The 23,166-nt window shown below is 42.0% G+C and overlaps 1 protein-coding gene across 1 annotated transcript in view; it reads left to right on the forward strand.

Annotated features, from left to right (window-relative positions):
• The window catches only part of KCNH1 (potassium voltage-gated channel subfamily H member 1), a 320,423-nt gene that overhangs the window by 20,783 nt on the left and 276,474 nt on the right, over positions 1 to 23,166 (forward strand). Inside the window, exons 2-3 of the mRNA XM_037027620.1 lie at positions 12,543 to 12,666; positions 16,202 to 16,308. Of these exons, the coding sequence (XP_036883515.1) occupies positions 12,543 to 12,666; positions 16,202 to 16,308 (231 nt within the window). The remainder of the gene's footprint in view (positions 1 to 12,542; positions 12,667 to 16,201; positions 16,309 to 23,166) is intronic.

The following is a 23,166-nucleotide window of genomic DNA, read 5'->3' on the forward strand; positions in this document are numbered from 1 at the left end:
CCGCCTTAAACCTACACTTTGGCTTTTGGATCAGGAGCTGCTGATTTACTCCTGGGCGGGAGCTGACAGAGCTCAGGGCTGGCAGGCCTGTCACAACTGGGTTTTGAGTATTGCAAGGAGGCGAGTAAGCTCAAGCCCTCTCTTCCCCCATTGTGCTGGGGCACAGGCATGTCTGAGAAGCCAAGACCCAAAGAATGGATTTCTCTTGCTCTTGGGATACGTACTGGTAGCCGATCAGTCCACAAAGGGAGATATAAGCCAGGGGGATGATGAGAGGGGTCAAAAGTATTCATCACAGCGCTTCTTCCTGCGGGTGGGTGGACCCTGCTTCCCCTCAGTGGAAACTCCAGGTGTGGAAGGGCAAGCGTTGACCTCATTAAAACTTGATTGAAATAGAACTTTCAAGAGGTACTCTATCTGTCAAACCTAAGAGTTCTGGAGTACTATCCATGACTTTGAGGGAGTTGCAGAATTTGTGAGCGGTGGTAATACTGATTCTGTTAAACTTTATTGCAGAATGTCATACAGCTAGGAGTATTGGCTTTGGTGTTTGTGATGGTTAATTTTATGAGTCAGCTTGACTGGGTACGGAATGCTCAGATATGTGGTCAGACATTACTCTGGGTATTTCTGTGAGTGCTTTTTTTGGATGAGTTTAACATTGACATTGGTAGGCTGAGTAGAGTACCCTTCCTAATGTGGGTGGGCCTCATCCAATCAGCTAGTCGAAGTGCTGAATAGAACAAAGGACTGTTTTTCCCTGAATCAGAGCGAATTTCTCCTGCCTGGCTGCTTTTGAGCGGAGACATTGATTTTTTTCCTGCCTTTGGGTTTGAACTGAAATAGTGGCTCTTGCTGGTCTCTTGAGCCTGCCCACCTTTGGACATGACATTGAACCATCAGCTCTCTTGGCTTACAGACTTTCAGACTCAAACATTTTCAAATTCTACTTTGAGTCAAACTAGAACTGTACCACTGGCTCTCCTGGGACTCCGGATTGCGGACTGCAGTTTTTGGGACTTCTTAGCATTTGTAATCATGTGAGCCAATTCCTTATAGTAAGCCTCTTTAAGTGTATACCTCTTACCATTTATGTTTCTCTGGAAAACCCTCCCTAAATCAACATTAGACAGTCCCAGCTCTATTAATTGCATGATCTAAGAAAATTTTCTTTAATTTTCTCTATCTATAAAATACCTTCTTTCCATATGTATAAAAATGGGTTCACACTAGTGCCTATCTGTCACTGGGTTCATGACCCAGTGACTGTTAATACGTGTCTCGATGACGATCACGGTGCAACGAAGATGGCTATCTCTTTCTTCACCAGTGGAGAACGGCAGATGTCCTAACACGCCTCGGTGTAAACTCTCCAATATCTTGTATCTGGATTAGGCCAATGTTAATGTGGATTTGGGAGATTACGTTTTTTGATGTTTCGTTCATGCAGTGGTTTACTTTCTTAATTAAGTTTTGCTTGGCCTCAAAATACGTTTTCATTTACTGCGTTTGGAAACAGTAATAATCCCAGAGTTGTTTGTTTGGGAGTGGAAGCGTGTGGCTCCGTTTGGCTAGGAAGCCAGTTTCACTTCCCCAGAGCCTTCTTATTTGGCATCCGTAACCAGCAGGAATATAGCCATCCACCTGGAGGAAGTAAGGAGCCTTGACTAAGCAAAGTTTCCATCATGGAGCCCTTGTGGCAGCATCTAGGCACTTTTTAAAAGGAGAGCCCCACTTTCTGGGCTTTTTTATTCTTTTGGCAGATGTACCTCTGGAAGCATGGCAGCGAATTAACTGAGACCCACTTGGGTTCAGTCTTTATTTTATTTAGCGGATCTTTCCTCCCTTGTAGGCTCCTCTGAACTCCCCAGTTAGTGGTATCTAGAGCTCTTGCAGTTTTAAGTAGTCTTTTTGGGTCTCTCTTCGGTTCAGATGCCAATTCTACCCACCCCATCACTTCTCTTCAAGATGGCATATGGGGGAGAGGCAAGCCCCTGCATAGTTTATGGGGCCTTGGATCCCCAGAGGCAAGACCTTATTTCCCCACCTCTCGTTTCTTGTGTCTCTAGCAATAGACCTGGTGTGCTGGTCACAGGGTGACCAACTGATCTGTGGGGTCAAGTTTGCAGCTGGTGAACCTATGTTCCATTCTTTGGGTGGAAAACAACTTGGTGCGCTGTCGCAACCCTACACACACACACTCTCTCTTTCTCTCTCACCCCCTCCCCACCCCCATCCCTGCCCATAACTGGATAATATAGGCTCTCACTGGCCCTGCAGCTCACCTCTGATATTTGCCTGAACCCCCAAGTTGGCCTTTGGCTTGGGCAGTTTGATAAAACACAGCCTTTGGTCACTTTCTTCCACTATGGTATCTGTTCATGCAACTTCAGCAGCAGCAAAAGCAGCAACAGCAGCAGGGCAGCTGGGAACTTCTGGTTTCTTTGCAGACCCCATGGAAGCTGTGGGAGGCTCAGTAGAGCTAACACAGTCAGGTTTGCTGGGCAGCACCTCGGAATCACCAGTGTGGTGTTCTCTCTGAACCGTGAGTCTCAAATGGGAATCCAGGCACAAATCCTCCCCTCTCCTCCTCCTTTCCTGTCACTGTGTGCAAGTAGGACTATTCTAGAAATACACCAGCACACCAAATTTTAAGAAGAGGCAATAGTTTGTAAGTAAGGAAAGAGGCAAAACATTGCACAGACTGACAGGAGAGCCCAAGCATTCAGAGGTGGAACCATTACTTCTATCCATGTCCATATTTCCTGATGGCATCATTGTGTATCACAACATAGAATCATAATATATGATGACAATGTTAACTCACCAATTAAAGGTCTTAGTGTACTTAGTGTTTTTATAGGAAGGCACTAAAATATTAGCTAGTATACAGTTTTTCACTGGAATGGTCTGGTTTTAGTATTTGAAATGGAATAAGAAGGAGACTATGTAATAGAATGATTTACAGCATGGCTTTTGAAGCCAGATAGACCCAGGTTCAATCCCAGCTCTAGTCTGCTATCACTGACTATGTCCTCAGAAGCTCATTTTCTTCACAAGTAAAATGAAATTCATGGCACTTCATTACATAAAGTAATACCATCTCATAAAGATTGTTGTGAAGGTTAACATCTTAATATGTAATAAAGTACTTAATACAGAGCTGGGCACAGAATAAATATCAATAAATGCTACACATTCTTATTCGTATGTGGAATATAGCTCGTATGTTTCCCTTAGCTCCTTCTGATGGATGTGATGATGCCATGGTATTTGCATGGGTAGCTCCAAACTTGTAACAGATTGTGTTCTGGAAGGGAATTTTCAGGTCAATTGTTTGTAGCTTATAAATGGAAGATAATCCAAAATATGCTCCTTTTCCAGCCAAGCAGAGTGGGGTTCACATGTGTGTGCTCAGGCAGGTGAGGGAGGCAGATGGCTTTCTGACTGGGACTAGAATCCCTTCCTCCATTCACTCAGGTCCCTGGGTAACGAGGGGATGCCTAACCTTCTGTCACACTGTGGGGATCTTGCTTCCTGCAAGCTCTTGTTTCTTGCTTGGATTAGCAGTAGAGGAAGCTATTTTGGAGTTTGAAAATTATGATGGCAAATCCTCTGGGTAGATGGTCAATAGGCTGATGATTCTATTCTTATGGCACTCCCTATTTTTCTGTTTCATTTCTAAAGTCAAAGAAAATGCTAGTGGGTTTACCTGGTTTTTCCTCCACAAGGCTGTAGGTAAATATGCATCCCAGGGATGGTAGGAATGCTTGCAGAATGATGAATACCTTTAAAGAATGCCTGGAATACTTTTATGAGACATTGCACTGATATCTGGAGCTTGAAATATCTCCTGTTCTCATTTTTTAGTAAATGAAACATTTAATCGACAACTTAATCTTTTCTGATTGAATTCATTAAAAATTAAGAATATGCTTATTTTCATCAAAGTAATATATGCTCATGGTTAAAAAATCAAACTGAAGAGCTTATCAGGAAAAACAACCATCCTATACCTTGTCTCTTTGCTCATTCTGCTCACCAAAGGCCACACGTTCTAATTTTAGCTGCTTCTTTTTTTTAAAGATTTTATTTATTTATCTATAGAGGGGAAGGGAAGGAGAGAAGGAGAGAAATATCAATGTACGGTTGTCTCTCGAGAGTCCCCTGCTGGGAACTGGCCTGCAACCCAGGCATGTGCCCTGACTGGGAATTGAACCGCAATCATGTGGTTCGCAGGCCCGCGCTCAATCCACTGAGCTACACCAGCCAGGGCCTAGTTGCTTCTTTTTATAGTTTCTTCCACGTCTCTAAATAATATGCATCACAACTATTTCTAGTTTTTTCTTTTACATATAGTTTATTAATTATGCTATTACAGTTTTTCCAGTTTATTCTCCTTTGCCCCCTTCCACCCAGTACCCACATTCCCTCCAGCAGCTCTCTCCCTTAGTTCATGTTCATGGGTCATGCATATAAGTTCTTTGGCTACTTCACTACTTAAACTGTTCTTAACACCTCCCTATTTTGTACCTACCAATTCATGCTTCTTAATCCCTGCACCGTTCCCCCTGTTTTCCTTCTTCCCCCTCCCAACTGATAACTCTCCAAAAGATCTCCGTATCTATGATTCTGTTCCTGTTCTGTTTTTTTTTGCTTAGTTTGTTATTATTTGGATTCAATTACTGATAGTTGTGAATTTATTGCCATTTTAATGTTCATTGTTTTGATCTTATTTTTCTTATATAATTCCCTTTAGTATTTCATATAATAATGGCTTGGTGACGATGAACTCCTTTAGTTTTACCTTGTCTGGGAAGCACTTTATCTGCCCTTCAATTCTAAATGATAGCTTTGCTCAGAGTAATCTAGGTTGTAGGTCCTTGCTTTTCATCACTTTGAATACTTCTTGTCCCTTCTACTTCTGAAAGGACAAGAAGTCTTCAGACTTCTAGTCTGAAGTTTCTTTTGAGAAATCAGCTGACAGTCTTATGGGAACTCCTTTGTAGGTAACTATCTGCTTTTCTCTTGCTGCTTTTAAGATTATCTCTCTATCTTTAACCTTTGGCATTTTAATTATGGTGTGTCTTGGTGTGGTTCTCTTTGGGTCCATCTTGTTTGGACTCTCTGTGCTTCCTAGACTTATATGTCTATTTCTTTCACCAAATTAAGGAAGTTTTCTCTCATTATTTTTCCAAATAAGTTTTCAATTTCTTGTACTTCCTCTTCTCCTTCTGGCACCCCTATGATTTAGATGTTGTTATGTTTAAAGATGTCCCAGAGGTTCCTAAGATTATATCCATTTTTAAAAATATTTTTTTCCTGCAGTTCTGATTGAATTCTTTTCCTTCTTTGTGTTCCAAATTGTTGATTTCTCAGCTTCACACCCTCCACTGTGATTCTCTGTAGATTTTTCATTATTTTACTTAATTCAATCTTCATTTCTGCCTGGGTTTTTTTTGTTTGTTTGCTTTTTTGTTTTTAACGCTTTTGAAGTACCCAATGAATTCCTAGAGCATCCTAATGGCCATTGGTTTGAACTGTTCATCTGGTAGATTGCTTACCTCCATTTCATTTAATTCTTTATCTGAAGTTTTGTTCTGTTCTTTCATTTGGGCCATATTTCTTTGTCTCTTCATTTTGGCAGCCTCCTTATGTTTGTTTCTGTGTATTAGATAGAGCTGCTTTGACTCCCTGTCTTAGTAGCATGGCATGTTGTAGAAAAGCACACCTGTTAAGTTGTATGGGGTGGAGCCTTAAGTATTTGCCAGGGAAGGGCAGCCTGTGTCACCACTCTCTTTCTCTGTGTGGCGGAGGGCTCACAGAGAGGGCATTGCTACTGGCTGGCCTCTGGAATTTTTCCCAGGAGGAAGTTTTCTCCCAACACTTGCACTTCACTTTCTCCCCCTATACCACTAGTGCCTTTCCAGCTGTTGCCCTCATTGTGAATCCCAGAGGGGGTGGGTCTGTGGGAGTCTTAAGTCTTTGGGGCCCATTAAGAGGAATCTCTTGAGAATCCTGCAGTTTCTTCCGCTGCCCCAATGCCTTCTGTTTTTTATCACCAGAAGTAATGGGGACTCTTCTTCCTGGTGCTGGAACTCTGGGCTGGGTTGTCTGAACTGGGGTGGGATCCCTCTCTCCTGAGGTATCCCTCCTGTTTTTTTATCCACCATGTGTGGATGTAGACCTCTCATTGCCGCCTCTGCACCTCTCTGTGTCTCTGCACCACTCTGTGTCTTGGCACCTCTGTGCGCATCTCCACCTCTCTGCTTTCTCCCCACCTCTTCATGTCTCCGAACCTCCTATCCATCTAGATGATGTGGCTTCTTTAAATCCTTGGTTGTTGGACTTCCACACAGCTTGATTTTCTGACAGTTCTGGGTTATGTTGTTTTTAGTGTAGTTGTGTTTTTTGCTGTAGTTTTGTGTGGAGGCAGAGTGTGTTTACCTCTTTTTCTAGTTTTATTAATTTTAAATATCTAGTGGCTTATGTTAATTTAGCTGAGTTTTAGCTCACTTTATTTACTTTCTACCTCCTAAGATGCTATTGCTCCCTTATTGGTTATTTTTGCAATTTTAAGTAAAATTTTAATACCTTTCTTTTTTTATTAAAGCAGCTCTAGACACCATCTCATGATCGTTCTCTTTTATTTCTCTAAGCTTATCATTTGTATTTTTACAGTGTCAGAATTGATGAGGTTACATTCAGATTTATAATTACAGATTCCATGTTTGACTGTGTGTTTGTTTTACAAACTGGAAATTAATAAGATGTTTACATTATTATGACAGTGATGTGACATAGTATATTTTGGTTTCCTTTCTTGCACAGCTTTTTTTTTAATGCTTCTAATTCCCTTTCCTGCCCCTCCAAATTATATAGCTTTATCAAATTTTTATGTTTTTTTTCCTAGATAACTCTTTTCTGAAACTTCTGTTCTCTGCACCATTGTGTACTTATTGAAAGCTTTCTACTACCTTTACCCCACTTTCTACATTTGGAGCCATTTTTCCCTAGTTCCCATGTTCTTCCTTGCTTTCTTGCTTTCTTCTCACATTTTTGCTGTTATACATTATTGGGTAACTCCTTAGGAAAAGATATATGGGAAATAAATTACCCAGATCTTTGCATACATGAAAATATCATTATTCTACCATTACATTTGATCATTTAAGATTTTTAAAATGTCTTCTGGCCTTTTCTTGTATTCTTCTTTCTGTTGTTTTTATTAGGATGCACATTGTTCCTCCAGGATTGATCCTCTATGTCTTATTTGTGTTTTTTTTTTAGATTTTATTTATTTATCTTTAGAGGGGAAGGGAAGGAGAGAGGGAGATAGATATCGATGTATGGTTGCCTCTCATGTGTCCCCTGCTGGGAACTGGCCTGCAACCCAGGCATGTGCCCTGACTGGGAATCGAACTGTGATCATGTGGTTCGCAGGCCCGCACTCAATCCACTGAGTTACACCAGCCAGGGCTGTCTTATTTGGTTTTTACATTTCTTATCTCCTTCTCTTTCTCTACCACATTTTGTAAAATTTTATTTTATCTTCTAACATTTATGTTGCATTTTAAATTTGTACTCACTTTTAATTTTTAGGAGCTCTTGTTTGTTCTCAGATGCTCTCCCCAAACCTCCCACACACCACAGCATCTCGTTTTTGTCTTATGGATGTAATATCTTTTGAATTTGTCTGAATAATTGAAAAACAGGAATTTAAAAAATTATTCTTTGTTTTCTATATTTCTATGCTTTTCTAGTCATTTTTTGATATTTTACTCTATTCTTCTTTTCTAAAAAAGTTATCTTTTTAGAGGGGAAGGGAAGAAGAGAGGGAAAGAAATATCAGTGTGTGGTTGCCTCTCGTGGGTCCCCTGCTGGGAACTGGCCTGTAACCCATTCAAGTGTCCTGACTGGGAATCGAACCGTGATCCTTTGGTTCAAGGCCCACGCTCAATCTACTGAGCTACATCAGCCAGGGCTCTATTCTTCCTTTGGGGGGGATTTTTATCTTTTAAATTTATTTACTTTTATTTTAGTGAGGCGCAGGATAGGAAAGAAGATAAACACATGTAGTCAAACCATTATCAGTGTAACTGGCTTAATTCCCTCTTAGCACATAATCTTAGTGGGGCATCAGCCACAGGGAAGTCCACTCAGTGTTTCCCTCCTACTTTAGGTCTTCTGAGGGAAACTGGTTACAGTCTCAGGAGCCCAGAAAAACAGTTAAACTGACTAGGCTTCATATCCACTTAGTGGTCAGTTAGTGAATTTTGTACTTCTCTCAAGGCTTTGTGGCTCAGTTCAAGGCATGTGAGTTTCTCCAGGGAGAGAAAACCCACCTTAAGGGTCAAAGATCTTGAGCCTGAAGAGCCTTCCAAGGAAGGTCCTTTAGGTTCATCCCCCTTCTGGCTGCCTGCCCTTTGTCTGTCTGCATCAGTCTGCTATGCATCCCTTGCTGCTAGACCTTTACTTAGGCCGAATCCTCTGTATAGGATGTTCTCTTCCTCTACAACCTCTTACATTCACCGAAGGGAGGCACCATATTTTCATTTTTATAAATATCATTTTTGCATCATCTGTCCTGGTTGCATGTTAGGCATTCGGAGGTGTTTAAATGCATCTTACTCAGCCTTCTGGCCTAGAGCAAGTTCAAGTGTGTCCCTCTGAATCACAGTCCTTTACTTCCCTCAAACAGAATTAGTCATTTTCTCACCTATTTCTTTAGTTAGTCATGCACAGATCTGTTTGGTCTGAGAAGTTCTTGTGGTGCACCGACCATGTCTCATGGAGGTAGATATGACCAGGGTCTTGCGTTGTGCTTGGGACCCTGTGAGCACGTAGAAGGTACAGGCATACCTCATTTTACTACACTTCGCTTTATTGGACTTGCAAATGCTGCTTGTTTTCTTATACAAATCGAAGGTTTGTGGCAACCCTGCATTAAGCAAGTCTATGGTGCTATTTTCAGCAGCATTTGCTCATGTTGTATCTCTGCATCATAGTTTGACAATTCTTTCAATATTCAACATTTTCCATTATTGTTATATTTGGATCTTTGATGTTACTATTATAATTTGGGGCGCTATGGAAAGCACCCATGTAGCATAGTGAAATTAATGAACAAATACTGCGTGTGTCCTGATAGCTCCACATCCAGCCATTCTCTGTCTCTCTCCCTCCTCAGGCCTCCCAGTTCCTCGAGACATAATAATATTGAAATTAGCCCAATTAATAATCCTACAATGACTTCTAAGGGTACAAGTGAAAGGAAGAGTTACATGTCTCTTGCCTTATATCAAAAATTAAAAGTGATTAAGCTTAGCGAGGGAGGTATGTTAAAAGCCCAAATAGGCAGAAAGCTAGGCCTCTTGCACCAAACAGGTAACCAAATTGTGAATGCAAAGAACAAGTTCTTGAAGGATATTGAAAATGATACTCCAGTGAACACAGGAATTAGAAGAAAATACAATAACCTTATTGCTGATATGCAGAAAGTTTTCATAGTCTGGATAGAAGATCATACCAGCCACAACATTCCCTTCAGCCAAAGCCTAATCCAGAACAAGATGCTAACTCTCTGTAACTCTAGGAAGGCTGAGAGAGGTGAGGGAGCTGAAGAAGAAAAGTTTGAAGCCAGCAGAGGTTACTTCGTGAGATTTAAGGAGAGAAGCCATTTTCATAACATACGAGTAGAAGATGGAGCAGGAAGTGCTGATGTAAAAACTGCAGCAAGTTATCCAGAAGATCTAGCTAAGGTAATTAGTGAGCGTGGTTACATTAAACAACAGATTTCCCATGTAGACAAAGGAGCTGTCAATTGGAAGAAGATGTCTTCTAGGAATTGCATAGCTAGAGAGGAGAAGCCGATGCCTGGCTTCAATGCTTCAAAGGACAGGCTGACTCTGTTCTTAGGGGCTAATGCAGCTGGCCACTTTAAGTTGAAGCTGGTAATCATTTACCATTTTGAAAATCCTCTGCTTGTGCTCTATAAATGGAACAACAAAGCCTGGATGACAGGATACCTGTTTACAATATGTTTTGCTGAATATTTTAAGCATACTATTGAGACCTTCTGGTTATAAAAAATTTCCTTTCAAAATATTACTGCTTACTGACAGTAAGCACCTGGTCACCCGAGAGCTCGAAAGGAGATGCACAGTGAGATGAATGTTGTTTTCATGGCTGCAAACACAGCATCCATTCAGGAACTTGTGGATTAAGGATTAATTTTGACTTTAAAGTCTTATTTAAAATATATATTTTCTAAGGCTATATATGCCATAGATAGTAATTTCTATGGACAAAGTAAATTGACAGCTTTCTGGAAAGGACTCACCATTCTAGATGCTCTTGAGAACATTTGTGATTCATGTGAAGAGGTCAAAATAGTAACATTAACAAGAGTTTGAAGAAGTTGATGTAACTACAGATGTGATGGAAATAGCATGAGAACTAGAAATAGAATCGAGCCTGAAGATGTGACTGAATTACTGAAATCTCATGATGAAATTTGAACAGATGAAAATTTGCTCCTTATGGATGAACAAAGAAAGTGGTTCCTTGAATCTACTGGTGAAGACTCTGTAAAGATTGTTGAAATGTCAAGAAAGAATGTAAAATATTTCATAATTGTAGTTGATAAAGCAGTGGGAGTGTCTGAGAGGATTGACTCCAAGTTTGAAAGTTCTTCTGTGAGTAAAATGTTATCAATCAGCATCACATATTATAAAAAATTATTGATGAAGAGTCAATCAATGCAGCAAACTACTGTATTGTTGCCTTATTTTAAGAAATTGCCACAGTGACTCAACCTTTGGCAACCACCACCGGGTTGAGTCAGCGCCATCAACGTTGAGATAAGACCCTCCTCCAGGCAAAAGGTTATGACTTGCTGAAGTCTCAGATGGTGGTAGTGTTTGTAAGAAACAAAGTATCTTTTAATTATGTGTGTGTTGTTTTTTTAGACATATGCTATGGCATACTTAATGGAGTATAGTTTAGTATAAACATAACTTTTTACATACACTGGGAAACCAAAAAACTTGTGATTTGCTTTATTGTGATATGCACTTTATTGTGATGTTCACCTTATTGTGAACATTTGGTCTGGAACCAAACCTGCAATATCTCCCAGGTCTGCCTGTGTACAAGAATATATGGGAGAGATGGGGGAAAGGACTGGTTATAGATTTTCATTAAAAGCAGGTTTATGAAATTGGCAGGTTTTCAGATGAACTTCAGGAAAATTGTAGTTTATGTTTCTTTCAAAAAAGCATTTCCAAGAATAGATTACTGTATTTAGTTATTCCTCTTTCCTCTCCCTCCTACTCCCCACTACATAGGAAGGAATGGTACCTATTGTGAATAAATTGTAAATGTTATACTAAAACCAAATTAACCACCCAATTAAATGAGGATATTATATTCGTACATTGTTATTTTACTCTAAGTAGTATGCATACATAAAAAACTCATACCATTCATAAAAAAAGAAGGATATATGCCTGTCATCCATCTTCCTTTCTTCTCTTCCTTCTTCCCTTCCCTTCCTTTCCTCCCTCCCTCCCTCCCTCCCTCCCTCCCTCCCTCCCTTCCTTCCCTCCCTCCTTCCTCTTTTTGGAATGGGTGACTCTTCTGTACAGAAGAGAGAGCCAAGCTAAAATACTGATTACATTTAAATTCTGGATATTATTTGCTTAAGTTAAGGTCTTGAAAAGAAAAGATGGACAATTGATTTCCTGAGGATAAAAAGTGTGGGAGACTTGATTTTCAAAAGTGTAGGAAGTGGTGAGAATACACCAAGCAGCCAAACATATCTGGCCTACTCAATCCCTGCAACAGAGGTGAATGGTGGTCTGGTGCTCTATGAAAGAGCTCTGAAATGCAGCTTCTGTGGCTACAAAATCTCCAAATCAGCAGGAAGGTTTTGTCCTGCGAGCATCTCCACCAAAGCGCTAGTATTAGGAAGGGGCTAGTCTCTTTCTCACTAAGAGGAGGGCTGTCTGTGGTGCGTGTGTTCCAAGAGGCAATCCTGTGTTCCCCTTCCTGTGTCTCTTTAAGAAGTCCTTCTTCTCCTAGGATGGGCAAATGTTAATCAGGGTCACCAAGGGCAATTTGTAGCTTCAGGCCAAAAGACTGACAGGCCTAAGATGCTGGATGGAGTCCAGAAGAAGTTATCTTGGGTTCTTTTGTTTTATATTACCAGAATACTTTTATTGAGAACAAAAATTCAGACTAGAAAATGTCTCATAGGAATCGCTGGATTTCTACAGGATTTATTGGTTGGTTGGTTAAGTGAGTTTCCTTTGCTAATTTCTTTTTGGAGTATAGCAACATTAGCATTTGCATTCAAATTACTCACTCTAAGTTACTACTATTTGTATTCCTTGAAGGGTCACTTTCCTGTTCAAGAGACTATGATGGTGGGAAGCAAAATTACCTGGCTTGGTTGACATTATTTATGTCCTCAATGAGTCTCAACTAATATCTTGCTTCATGTGCCCTTTTCTCCTCCTCCTCCTTTTTTTTTTCAACAGATACTAATTTCGTGTTGGGGAATGCCCAGATAGTGGACTGGCCTATCGTGTACAGCAATGATGGATTTTGCAAGCTGTCTGGATATCACAGGGCAGAAGTGATGCAAAAAAGCAGTACCTGCAGGTATCAGTGATGGGGGCTGTTCTGTTGGACAGTGTATTATGGTATCTTACGGCAAAAGAAACTGGCTTCCTAGTGTGGGGATTGCCTTTCTCTCACTCAGTGTTCATTCAGGAATGTCTGTGGTGAGATCATCTCCAGGTCACACACTGTGTGTGCTGGGGAAATCGGCGTCAAACATGGTTCCCACACTCCTGAGCTCCCAGTTGGTGAGATGGGGGGAAACCTAGAAAAACTCAGAAAGATCATTTTATCTATAAAATGTGAACTCAGAAGCTTATGAAGTGCTAGATAAAATGGAATGTGAAAGAAGTTTAAATAAAATTTTAGATGATTAATTTTGAGGAGTCATGACCATTTGAGAGAATAACTACAGTGTTGGAGATGAGGGTTTTGTTCATAGAGCTTTTCATCAGGAAAAAAGAAGGAAGAGAACTGATATTGTGCAGTCTTCTAATTCTAGTTATACATCCCTCTGATCCCGAATGCAAAGGCAGAGGCAAATGGTGCGAACAGCACAGCTTGTGTATTTGACAGGGTCACTGACCAAGCAGCACCCTTGGGCAGTGGTGTTAGAACAGCTCGTTTAAAGCATCTTGGAGGTGCTGAGCAGAACGTGTGGTCTGCCCCCTGCCTGGCATTTCCCTGCAGCAGCGCCCTGGCAAGGCCTCGGCTCACTCAGGGCAGCCCTTGGCTCCTCTCACTCTCCTCCTCCTTCTGAGTCCTCTGTATTCAGTGGGTTTCGTGAAACAGAATCATTTTCCCAGTCCTTCCAAATCAAGAAGTAAATTCATCTCTGAAGGGTGGAAAACCTGTCTGACTCAGGCATCATCTCTGTTTTTCAGAAGGTGAATTTCCAGGATATTAAGTCAACCAAGTTTGGTGAAAAATAGGAAATGTTTTGAAAATATTACCATTTTCTTTAATTTTAGCTTTTGAGGACGGGGAAATAGAAAGGTTAAGACCTTCTCTGTCTACGTCCCCCCGCCCCCTGTCAATGCTGAAAGGTTCAGAAATGACTACTCTTCAGTAATACAAGAGAATCTCTTACATTCTGGTTATGCTTTTATCCTTTTATGACTCTATGTCCAGATCTACATTTGTATATGCGCATATGCGATCAGAACAGACCGGGAGAGTTGGCTTCACTTTGTAGTGGGACTAAAGCAGCCTTTCCTTACCTGTCTTTTCTTTCTTTTTTATACTCATCCAAGGACCTGTGAGAGAGGAATGTCTTGCATGTGCCCCAACTGGAGATTGAACTGGCAACCTTCTGGTGCACAGAAGGATGCTCCAACCAACTGAGCCACATGGCCAGGGCTCCTTACCATTCCTGCTTCTTATGGGCTAGAATGAGATACTTTAAGAAAAGCAGATATGTTTGCTCATTTAGCCAACTTTTTCTACATACAATTCTAAGAAGCTCGTTTAATGATCTGAAGCTGTTCCTTCTCTAGAAAGTAAACCTATGCTGTCCTAGCTCTATTTCTTATAGTTCAGGAACCTCTTCCCCTTAATTCTTGCATTGTAGGCATCTGAAATCTAATGTTCAGGCAAAGGAATCTTACACTGCAGCTTTAAAAAGTACATGAGAGAATGGAAGCTGGGGGTCATTACGGCACTCCTTTCCTATGAAGACTCCACTTTACAGGCATTTGTTTTACCTTGTGAAGGAAATTGCCTGCATTGATAGCTTCGCATCGCTTACATGGAGGTCGTGCATCCGAGCACGTTACCGCAGAGAAAGTGGAAGCCAAAAAGGCCTCTGGACAACCAGCTAAATGAAATGGTCATAGATCTTAAGTTTTTACCTTCTAGGAGAAATCCCCTTGTTCTTAGCAGGGCTAATTTAGTCTTGATTTATTCTTTTTAAAGATAATTCAACCAGCTTGGTCATTTCTTTTCCTGGTTTACAGACGAAGAACACAACCCGAAGGCAGGATATACAAGAGACGGGTATAGAGGAACCACAGATGATAACAGCTCTCAGTGGACTGGGGAGGGATGTAACAAATGGAAGTGACACAGAAAACATGAAGTCCTCAGCTAGGACACTATTCTTGCAGGGGGCTGGAAATTGGAAGCCCGAAGCCGTTCCAGTGTCAAGCTAAGCATGGCCCTTGACCTGGTGGTTCAGGAATTATACTCCATAACCTGCGAGGCCCCTTTTAACTAGGAAATTCTATAATTCTGTGATGTAAGTTATCACCATTAGGTTAGATTGCATATGATATGCACAGTATTAGAAGGCGGGGAGCATATCCTTGGGGAACCCCCGCCACTGCTTCTGTGTGACCGAAGACCTGAGGGCTGAGTGTTGCTGTCCAGGTTGTTGTTGCCTGGAGGGCTGGGGTGGGCAGGGCAGATGCTTGCTGCATCCTTTGTCAGAGGACTGGCTTTTCCTGTTCCACTGGGAGGTGGATTTTGTCCTCTCACGTTTTGTTAATGCCCTGTGCCGTGTTGCTCCGCCTACTTGGTGCATCCTATGCCTAGAGGGACACACCCTGGGTTTCAGACCAAGTTCAGTGCGGCCAAGGAGCATGGATAGTCTGGAGGGTTTTCTGAGAACCAGCTCTAGTAGGCAGGCACTTCTGCTCACCAGGCGTTTCCTCTGACTCTTTCCCATGCTGCTGCTTTACCCCCTTAGTCTCCTCTTCTCTAATCGTGAGCAGTAGAGAGTAAGAATTTGTAGGATTTTTTTATCTCAGTTTTTTTTAACCCAATGCTTCTTCCCCCCATTTTTTGTGGGGTGGGTCAGAGGGTGGGAAAAAGAGCTGAATCTTCTGGTTCTTCAGCTCAGTTTTAATGTTCAGAGCAACAGATTTCATCCTTGTTCTTGTTTGGTTGGTGAACTTTTGTAATTTTTTCCTAAACTTTTCTTTATTTTATTGGGAATTAGAAGGAAAAAAAAACCCTATGGTCCAAATTTTCTCTGCATCTTTGCTAAGAGGTCTTTCAGGATAAAGCGTGGATTACTCGCATGGCATATAAGGCCATTCACTCCTCACGATCTGGCCTGTGCTTGCCGTTCTGTGTATTCTGTGGCCATCTTCCCTCATTGTCTGTATCCCGGTTACACTGAACCGAACTATATTCAGTTTCAGAATGAACCTCACTCTCACTTCTGTGCCTTTGAGCATGCCCATCTTCTGCCTGGAGTGTTCTTTTCATGCTAACTTCCGTTGTTCTTGAGCGCTCACTTCTTTTGACCTTCGGGAAGCCTTCTCCGACCACTCAGGCAGCGCTCTGTGACTGTTTTGTGTTCGGTAGTTCCTTATGTGTTGGTTGTCCTGTTTTCTGACCTGTCCTTTGCCAATGGTCTCTCTTATTAGACTGTGTATTTTGGGAGGCTCTGATGTACTCTTCATCACAGTGGAATTAGTACAGCATCTTTTATTGAATGTTCTTATTGTATCTGTGCGTGTGTGTTTGTTCAACATAGCATAGTGCTAGGTATAGAACAGATATTTAACTAACATATGCAGGTAGAACAATAGATATTTGCTAATCTAATTTGAGCTCTTTGCTTGATTTGCAGTTTTATGTATGGGGAGCTGACTGATAAAGATACAATTGAAAAGGTGCGGCAAACATTTGAGAACTATGAGATGAATTCCTTCGAAATTTTGATGTACAAGAAGAACAGTGAGTATCCAGACTATTCTGAACCATGTCTGAATGTGCTCGGCAGAGTAAAATACCTCCTCTTCCTATTGCTGCCTTGGGTTTTCTTCTCTCCCATTAGCTAAACATTGCTACTTGAAGCTGTTGTATGTGTTGGGAAAAATGGTATGGATGGATGAGTTAGATGATTCCTCAGAGGAACATTTGAACTTGTCACTATCCAATCAAAACTTCTTGACTTTTTTCCTGCCAAGCATTAGTGTTTTTCCTGTTGGTTTACTTATGGTGAATTCTGGCTTAAAGCACTTGTAGACTTTATCCCTTCTCGGGGGAAGGGAAGAGAAGGGATAGAAACTATGTGCAGTTCATCTTTGTATCTTAGCACTTAGCACAGCAGGTAATGCCAGTAGGTGCCCAATTATGAGTTTTTGAATAAAATTTTGCTCTCCTGATGACCTCAGTTTTCCATTATAGACAGTATTAATGCTCACAGTGCATTGGTAATTTGTATTTGTTTTGGATGATTACTTCCCCAAAGTATGTCAAAGAAGCTTTAGGCCCATCACCATGCACAAGGTTAAAGCTTGCTTTTTCTCTCAGGAGGATGGAGATTAGCTGTATTGGAAGGAGGGAAGTGGGGCATATGGCCATAGTGGGCTGCAGAGATTTTGAAGAGTGCTTTGTTTGTATGAATGCTGTTTTGTTTGTAAAGAATCCTGCTCTTTATATGTAGGATTGAGTGGTAGCCCACAGGTGCAATAGCACATTCCCAGAGTGGCCCAGACGGTGCATGAGGATGTGTTTATTTTGGTGACATTCAAAGTGATAGGTGTTGCTCTGGAAAGCAGAGGGCACATACTGCTTTTCTCTGGAAGGAGTGGGGACTATTTTTCTGTCGGCACATTGGAGTAGGCCACTGAAAGGATTGTTCGCTTGGTGGCCCACGCAGATGCTGACCTGGCAGACCAGCTCTGGGCATCCACGAATTTGAGAGGTTGTTCCTGTGGCTTTTGTGTCAGAGATGTTGCTTTGCTCCATCTCACTCCTTCGGCCAGTGGGTCTCTCTACCCTCTTCACTACTCAGCATAAGAGCTATGAGGTGAAAGATTGTGCAAGGTTCTCTGCCAGTCCTCTCACTACGGGGAACAGAACTCGAAATGACAGCTCTGACCAGAAAAGTGCTGGCAGTGGCCTTCTCTGCACGTGTATCCAGGTGATAGAGTAAGTTAAAGGTTTTCCACACCAACAGCTTTGTGTACCTAAGTGTGGATTTCCCCGTGACGTAGAATACAAACTGGGCAGGTGTATCACCAAAATAACTTTTATGTTTATATTTTGCTTCAGGGGTTTCCAGCTTCATTAGATATGCATTTATTTTGCTCAAATTCCACTATATGTTTTTGGTGCGGAAGGGAAAGAAAAGGAAACGCAATTGAGTTGAGGTAGTGATTTTACTTGCCATTCCCTTGAGTGGGCATGCGCTCCCAAGTGAATGTGAGATGGGAAAAGGAAATTCCCTCTTCCTCTAGGGGTGAGGGTCTCATATCGTATCTCATTGCAGTGAAGGTGCTTCTGGGGTACGAAGTTCTGTACTTCAGGTAGACATTGCCTCTGCACGTAGGCCAGTTAGTCCCACTGTGTTCTGCAAAGAATCAGCATCTCTCCCCTTCTTGGGTGTGGATGAAGGCTGGCTTACTGACGCATGTCAGCCTGGGCACGAGCTCTACTTCACACGTGGTGGTAAAGCATTTTCAACAGTGATTTTGGTCAAGTGCAATTTCCACCTCATCCTTTGGCTTTAGAGAATAAAGTCTGTGGAAGGCATGACTCCACTCTATTTTAAAACGTTCATTCTCTAAGCCCCGTGAAGGAGGCATGGCGGATATTACTTAGCTCCAGTGTGTAAGAAGTTCGCTAGTTGAATTCCTCACCTGAGGTCATGCAGAGCCAAGAGCTGGTTTCCAGTGCTTGCTGCACAGCCATTCTGTTTAGATGGGGACAGTGCGACTGTGGGCACAAGGCAGGGTCAACACATGTGGTGGTGCAGGTGATACACACATAGCGGGCAACTGGAAGCCAACTTGTGGTTTGCTTGCTGAGCCCTCCATGCCCCCTGGCCTAGAATTGCATCTGGGCTGAGCGGGGAGCTTCTCTTTCTCATTCACACAGAGATGTCTGCTGGGCTGGGCTGGGCTGGGCTAGCAGGGGCTCCGTAGAGGGTAGGTCTACACATAACACGTGAAGGATGAGATTGGTGAAGGCCATTTCTTCCCAGGAACCTGCTCACACCTCCAGCTCCTCAAAATCTACCACCTCCTGAGGGATTTAGAAACGTCAAAATGTTTGTTAAGCCTGGGAATTATATCCCAGTTGCACCAAATTCTATGCTTTTTTCAACAGCTTTTTATTGACCAATACGTCAGACACTAGGCTTGCTTGCAGGGATATGGTTTGGGAAAGATAGATGCAGCTTCTTCTCTCAGAGCATTTGCAGGGGTGTGCACAGCATCTGCAGGACAGGGTGGTAGGGTTTTGATGGTGACACCACATGAGGTAGTTACTTATCCCTGACTTAGGAGGTCAGGGGAGGAAGTCTTCCTAGCAGACAGGAAATCCATGCAGAAACTGAAGGATAGGTGCAATTAGGCAGAGAGAAGAGCGGAGAGTGCCCCAGGCCATTGGGATGCCTGTGGAGAGGCAACAGGTGAGAGTGAGCACTGAAGTTTCAAGAGCTGCAAAGCAGGGCTTCTCAGACTTGGACATGCCTGGGAAATTACCCGCAAATTGAACTATTTCCATTTGGTAGGTCTGGGGACGGGGCAGAGATTCGGCTCCCAGATGATGGCAATGCTGTTGTCCACACCTCGCACTCTGAGGAGCCAGGACAGAAAGCAGCTACAGTGAAGACTGGATTCCAGGCCTAGAGTGTGTCTTTTTTCATGGCCAGTGCCCTGCACCCAGCATTGTGCCTGACACCTAGAAAGTGCTCCAGCAAAACTCATGGAGTGTAATTACATAAAAATGTAAGGAAATGAGAGGTGCCCCATGAGGCTGCAGGGTTAGTAAGGGCCAGGAACACAGCCACGTTAAAGAGTTTAGAATTTGTCTTAGGAGCAGCAGTGACGGGGAACGAGGGTGGCAGTGAGGGGGCACTGAGAGGTTTTGAGCAGGGGGTATGTAGATTTTCATTTTAGAAAGATGAGTCAGGTAGAGTGTGGGGATGGAATGGAGCATTGGAGACTGGAGGCTGGGACCTGGTAGGGGTCCCCCTTGGTGACAAGATGAGTGAGGCTTGCTCAGGAGAAGAGGCAGTTGAAATAGTGAGATGTCTGAGGGGCAGGGACAGTGGGAGGAGACTGAGTGTAGGGCTTTGTCAGTGGTGCCCCCTGACTGGCTCTTCCCTCAGTTTGCCCAGCCCCAGGCCATGCCCAAGACTTGGGAAGCACTGCTTTTCCTGCCAGGAGCACCAAGAGTCTAGGGCAGAGCCCAGCCTGGAGGACGTGCTCAGCGAATGTTTGTTCAGTGACTTTGAGAGGAACGTGATAGTCACCAAGAGACAAATGAATGAAAGAAAAGGCTATGATTCAGAGTGAGGGCATGGGGGCAAGGGGGAGCAGTGTGGGCTGGACTGACAGGCAGCCTCTTGGAAAAGCAGGCTGAACAGACAGGGATGGGAGGAGAGGGAGGGGGCGGCAGATTTGCCTTCTACTTTCAAACTTCGTGGCTCATTCGATGGAAACTTTCAGCATTTGAAGCAGTGTAGAGTCCCATGGGGGAAAAGTCACCCCCGTTGAGATTTTTAAAATGTGAAATGTCATCATCTAAAAGAGTGTTTATTTTTCTCTCTCATTTTTATATTACTGCATTTTTACTATAGAGAATACATGGAGGTATAACGAAGAAAAAGAATCACTCCAAAGACTCCGAAACTCAGAGGAACACTACTATATTCTTAATGTTTTGGTGTGTTTTCTTTCAGTTTTTGCCTGCGCACATGTGACATAATTGATATTTTGACATATGCAATTTGAAATCATGCAATTATGTAATCTTTATAGCAAAAATTTTCCCATCCTTAAAATTCCCCATAAACATCATTGAGGAAGAATTTAAAGAATACTTTCTCTATTGTTGGATATTTCAAAGGTTCTAAATGTTCGTTATTAGAACAATGTTAAGGTGAATATCTTTGTGCAAAGATATTTTGTAGACGTTATGAAATACTCCCTAGAAACTGAATATTACTATGTCAAAGATTGTGAACTAAGGTTTTGGAGACATTTTGCCAAATAGTGTTCTGGTGAATTGATCCCATTTCCAAGTTCACGTGATAATTGCATTTGACTCATTGTACCGCACCAGCATTAAACAATAGAACTTAAATGATCAAATTGCTTACAATTAAATCTTTTTGTTTAGTGAGTATTTTTAATGCTAATGAGACTGAATTTTTTCCTACTTACTATCTATTTAAAATTACCGTTTTATGGCCCTGGGTGGTTTGGCTCAGTGGATTGAGCACGGGCCTGTGAACCAAAGGGTTTCTCCAGTTGGATTCCCAGTCAGGGCACATGCCTGGGTCGAAGGCCAAGTCTCCAGTAGGGGGCGTGTGAGAGGCAACCACACATTGATGATTCTCACCCTCTCTTTCTCCCTCCCTTCCCCTCTGTCTGAAAGTAAATCAATAAAATCTAAAAAAATAAAATAAAATTACCCTTTTTTGTTAATTATTCAGATTCTTTGCCCATATATTTTATTTAATCCTAGTGATTTTCTTACTGGTTTTTATAATCTTCTGACAAATTGTTTTAATTCTTCCCCACCCCACCTCATTCTTTAGTATTTGCAAGGACAACTTTGTAGAAAGATCTTCTATTGGAAGCATTAATGTTTGTCTAATCTCGGAGACTTGGGAGTAGAAGCCTTCACGGTGTGTTTCGGAATGAGTATGTGCACTGCTACCACACATCTTGAAAGAAGGATTATTTGGCAGGTTTATTTCTGTCGGCCAGTCTGGCCAATAAACCTGGGAATGGTGGTGGTGCTATAATTTTGTATTGTTACTTAACTCATTCTCAGTATGCTAGAAAATTTTTCTTGCATAAATGATAGTCCTCATTGATAAACTCATTCGGTAAATATTTAGGCGGTCATTCTTGTGCCACTTTCCCCATTTTTCAAATGAGAAAACTAAGAAGTATCAGCCGGGGGTGAAATCAGTACCCCCTCTGGGTGATACTCCCCAGAGTGTGACTGACTCCATAACTCACAGCGAGGCCGCTGGCCCCGTGTTTGGGAACTCTTCATCCGCTTCTCCATCAGAGAAGCCTGAGAAAGGCATCTTACAGCAGCCTGTCAAGCCAGCAAGGAGAAGCTGCTGGCCAAGTACTTAGTAATACCCACTGTAGGCCTGTGGGCTTGAGCCAAAGAGATCCAGATATAAGAAACTGACTCTGCCTTTGAGAAGGTTAAATCTAGTTGTGGAGACAAGTCTCATAGGAAAACAATCATTCTGCCTATTTTTCTAGTGGATGGGTTTTTACTTATTCAGAGCAAGGAGCTTCTCATATTAAGGGACATTAGTCCTAAAACACACACATAAAGAAAAATATTTTTCCTATTAAATTTTTTCTCTTTTTAATTAGAGGCTTTTAAAAATATTATGTAGAGCCTTGGCCAGTGGTTCAGTTGGCTGGATTATCGTCCCATACACTGAAAGTCTGCAGGGCCAATTCCCAGTCAGGGCACATACCTCTGTGCAGATCTATCCCTTGTCAGGGAGCATAAGGGAAGCAACTCGTCAATGTTTCTCTCTATTTACCTCCGTCTTTCTCTCTCTAAAATCAATAACCATATTCTAGCTTAAGGATTAAAAAATACTGTATATAAGTGCAACATTTTATGTCATTGTTTTCCCTTGTGTTTCTGATATATATATATATATATATATATATATATACACACACACACATACACATACACACACACACACACACACACACACACACACATTGCCTAGAAAGTTCTTCGTCTTACCTAAATAATAAAAACGTTCTTCCATTTTTCCTTCTGGTACTTCTATAGCTATGTTTGAATATTTAGAACATTAGCATTTGGAATTTATTTTTATATGTTATGGGATGCAGCAGTCTGACTTAATTTATTTCCCACACCCCCACACCGTTTACTCAGCTATCTCAGAACAGCGCCCTCCCCTGTCCGTGGGCGATACGTCACAAGACCCCCTGTGGATGTCTGAAGCCCTGGGTAGCATCCAACCCTATATATACTGTTTTTCCCCACTATGCACACACACCTTTGCGCTCAAAGGAAGACTTTATGGCTTCTCACTGGCATTTCCGAATTGCGCTTGCGCTTCAGAGCCATTACTGAGTAAAATAAGGGTTCCTTAAGCACAAGCACAGCCGTACCACGACAATCGATTTGATCACCGAGAGGGCTATTAAGTAACTAGTGGATGGGCACCACACACAGTGTGGCGACACTAGATAAAAGGATGGTTTACTTCCTGGGCGACAGAGTGGGATCTCGTGAGATTTCATCACTATTCAGTACGGTGGGAGATTTCATCATGCTATTGAGAACAGTGTGTGATTTCAACGTACAGAATGTTTATTTCTAAAATTTTCCATTAAACATTTTTGTGCTGTGGTTGACGTCAGGTAACTGAAACCACTGAAAGCAAAACCATGGATGGGGGGGGGGGGTGTTCTGTATGATTTTTAGAGAATCCAGCTCTTTCCTTCTAATTTGAAATGCCCTTTTCTTTATGTGCTAAATTCTCACACATTCGTGGATTAGTGTCTCTCCTGTCCTTTTCCAGGAAGCCTTTTGTAGCTTATTATCTATGTAAGTTTG

Source organism: Sturnira hondurensis, unplaced genomic scaffold (genome assembly GCF_014824575.4).
Source record: "Sturnira hondurensis isolate 20B ecotype Veracruz unplaced genomic scaffold, ASM1482457v3 Scaffold0019216, whole genome shotgun sequence".
NCBI lineage: Eukaryota > Metazoa > Chordata > Mammalia > Chiroptera > Phyllostomidae > Sturnira > Sturnira hondurensis.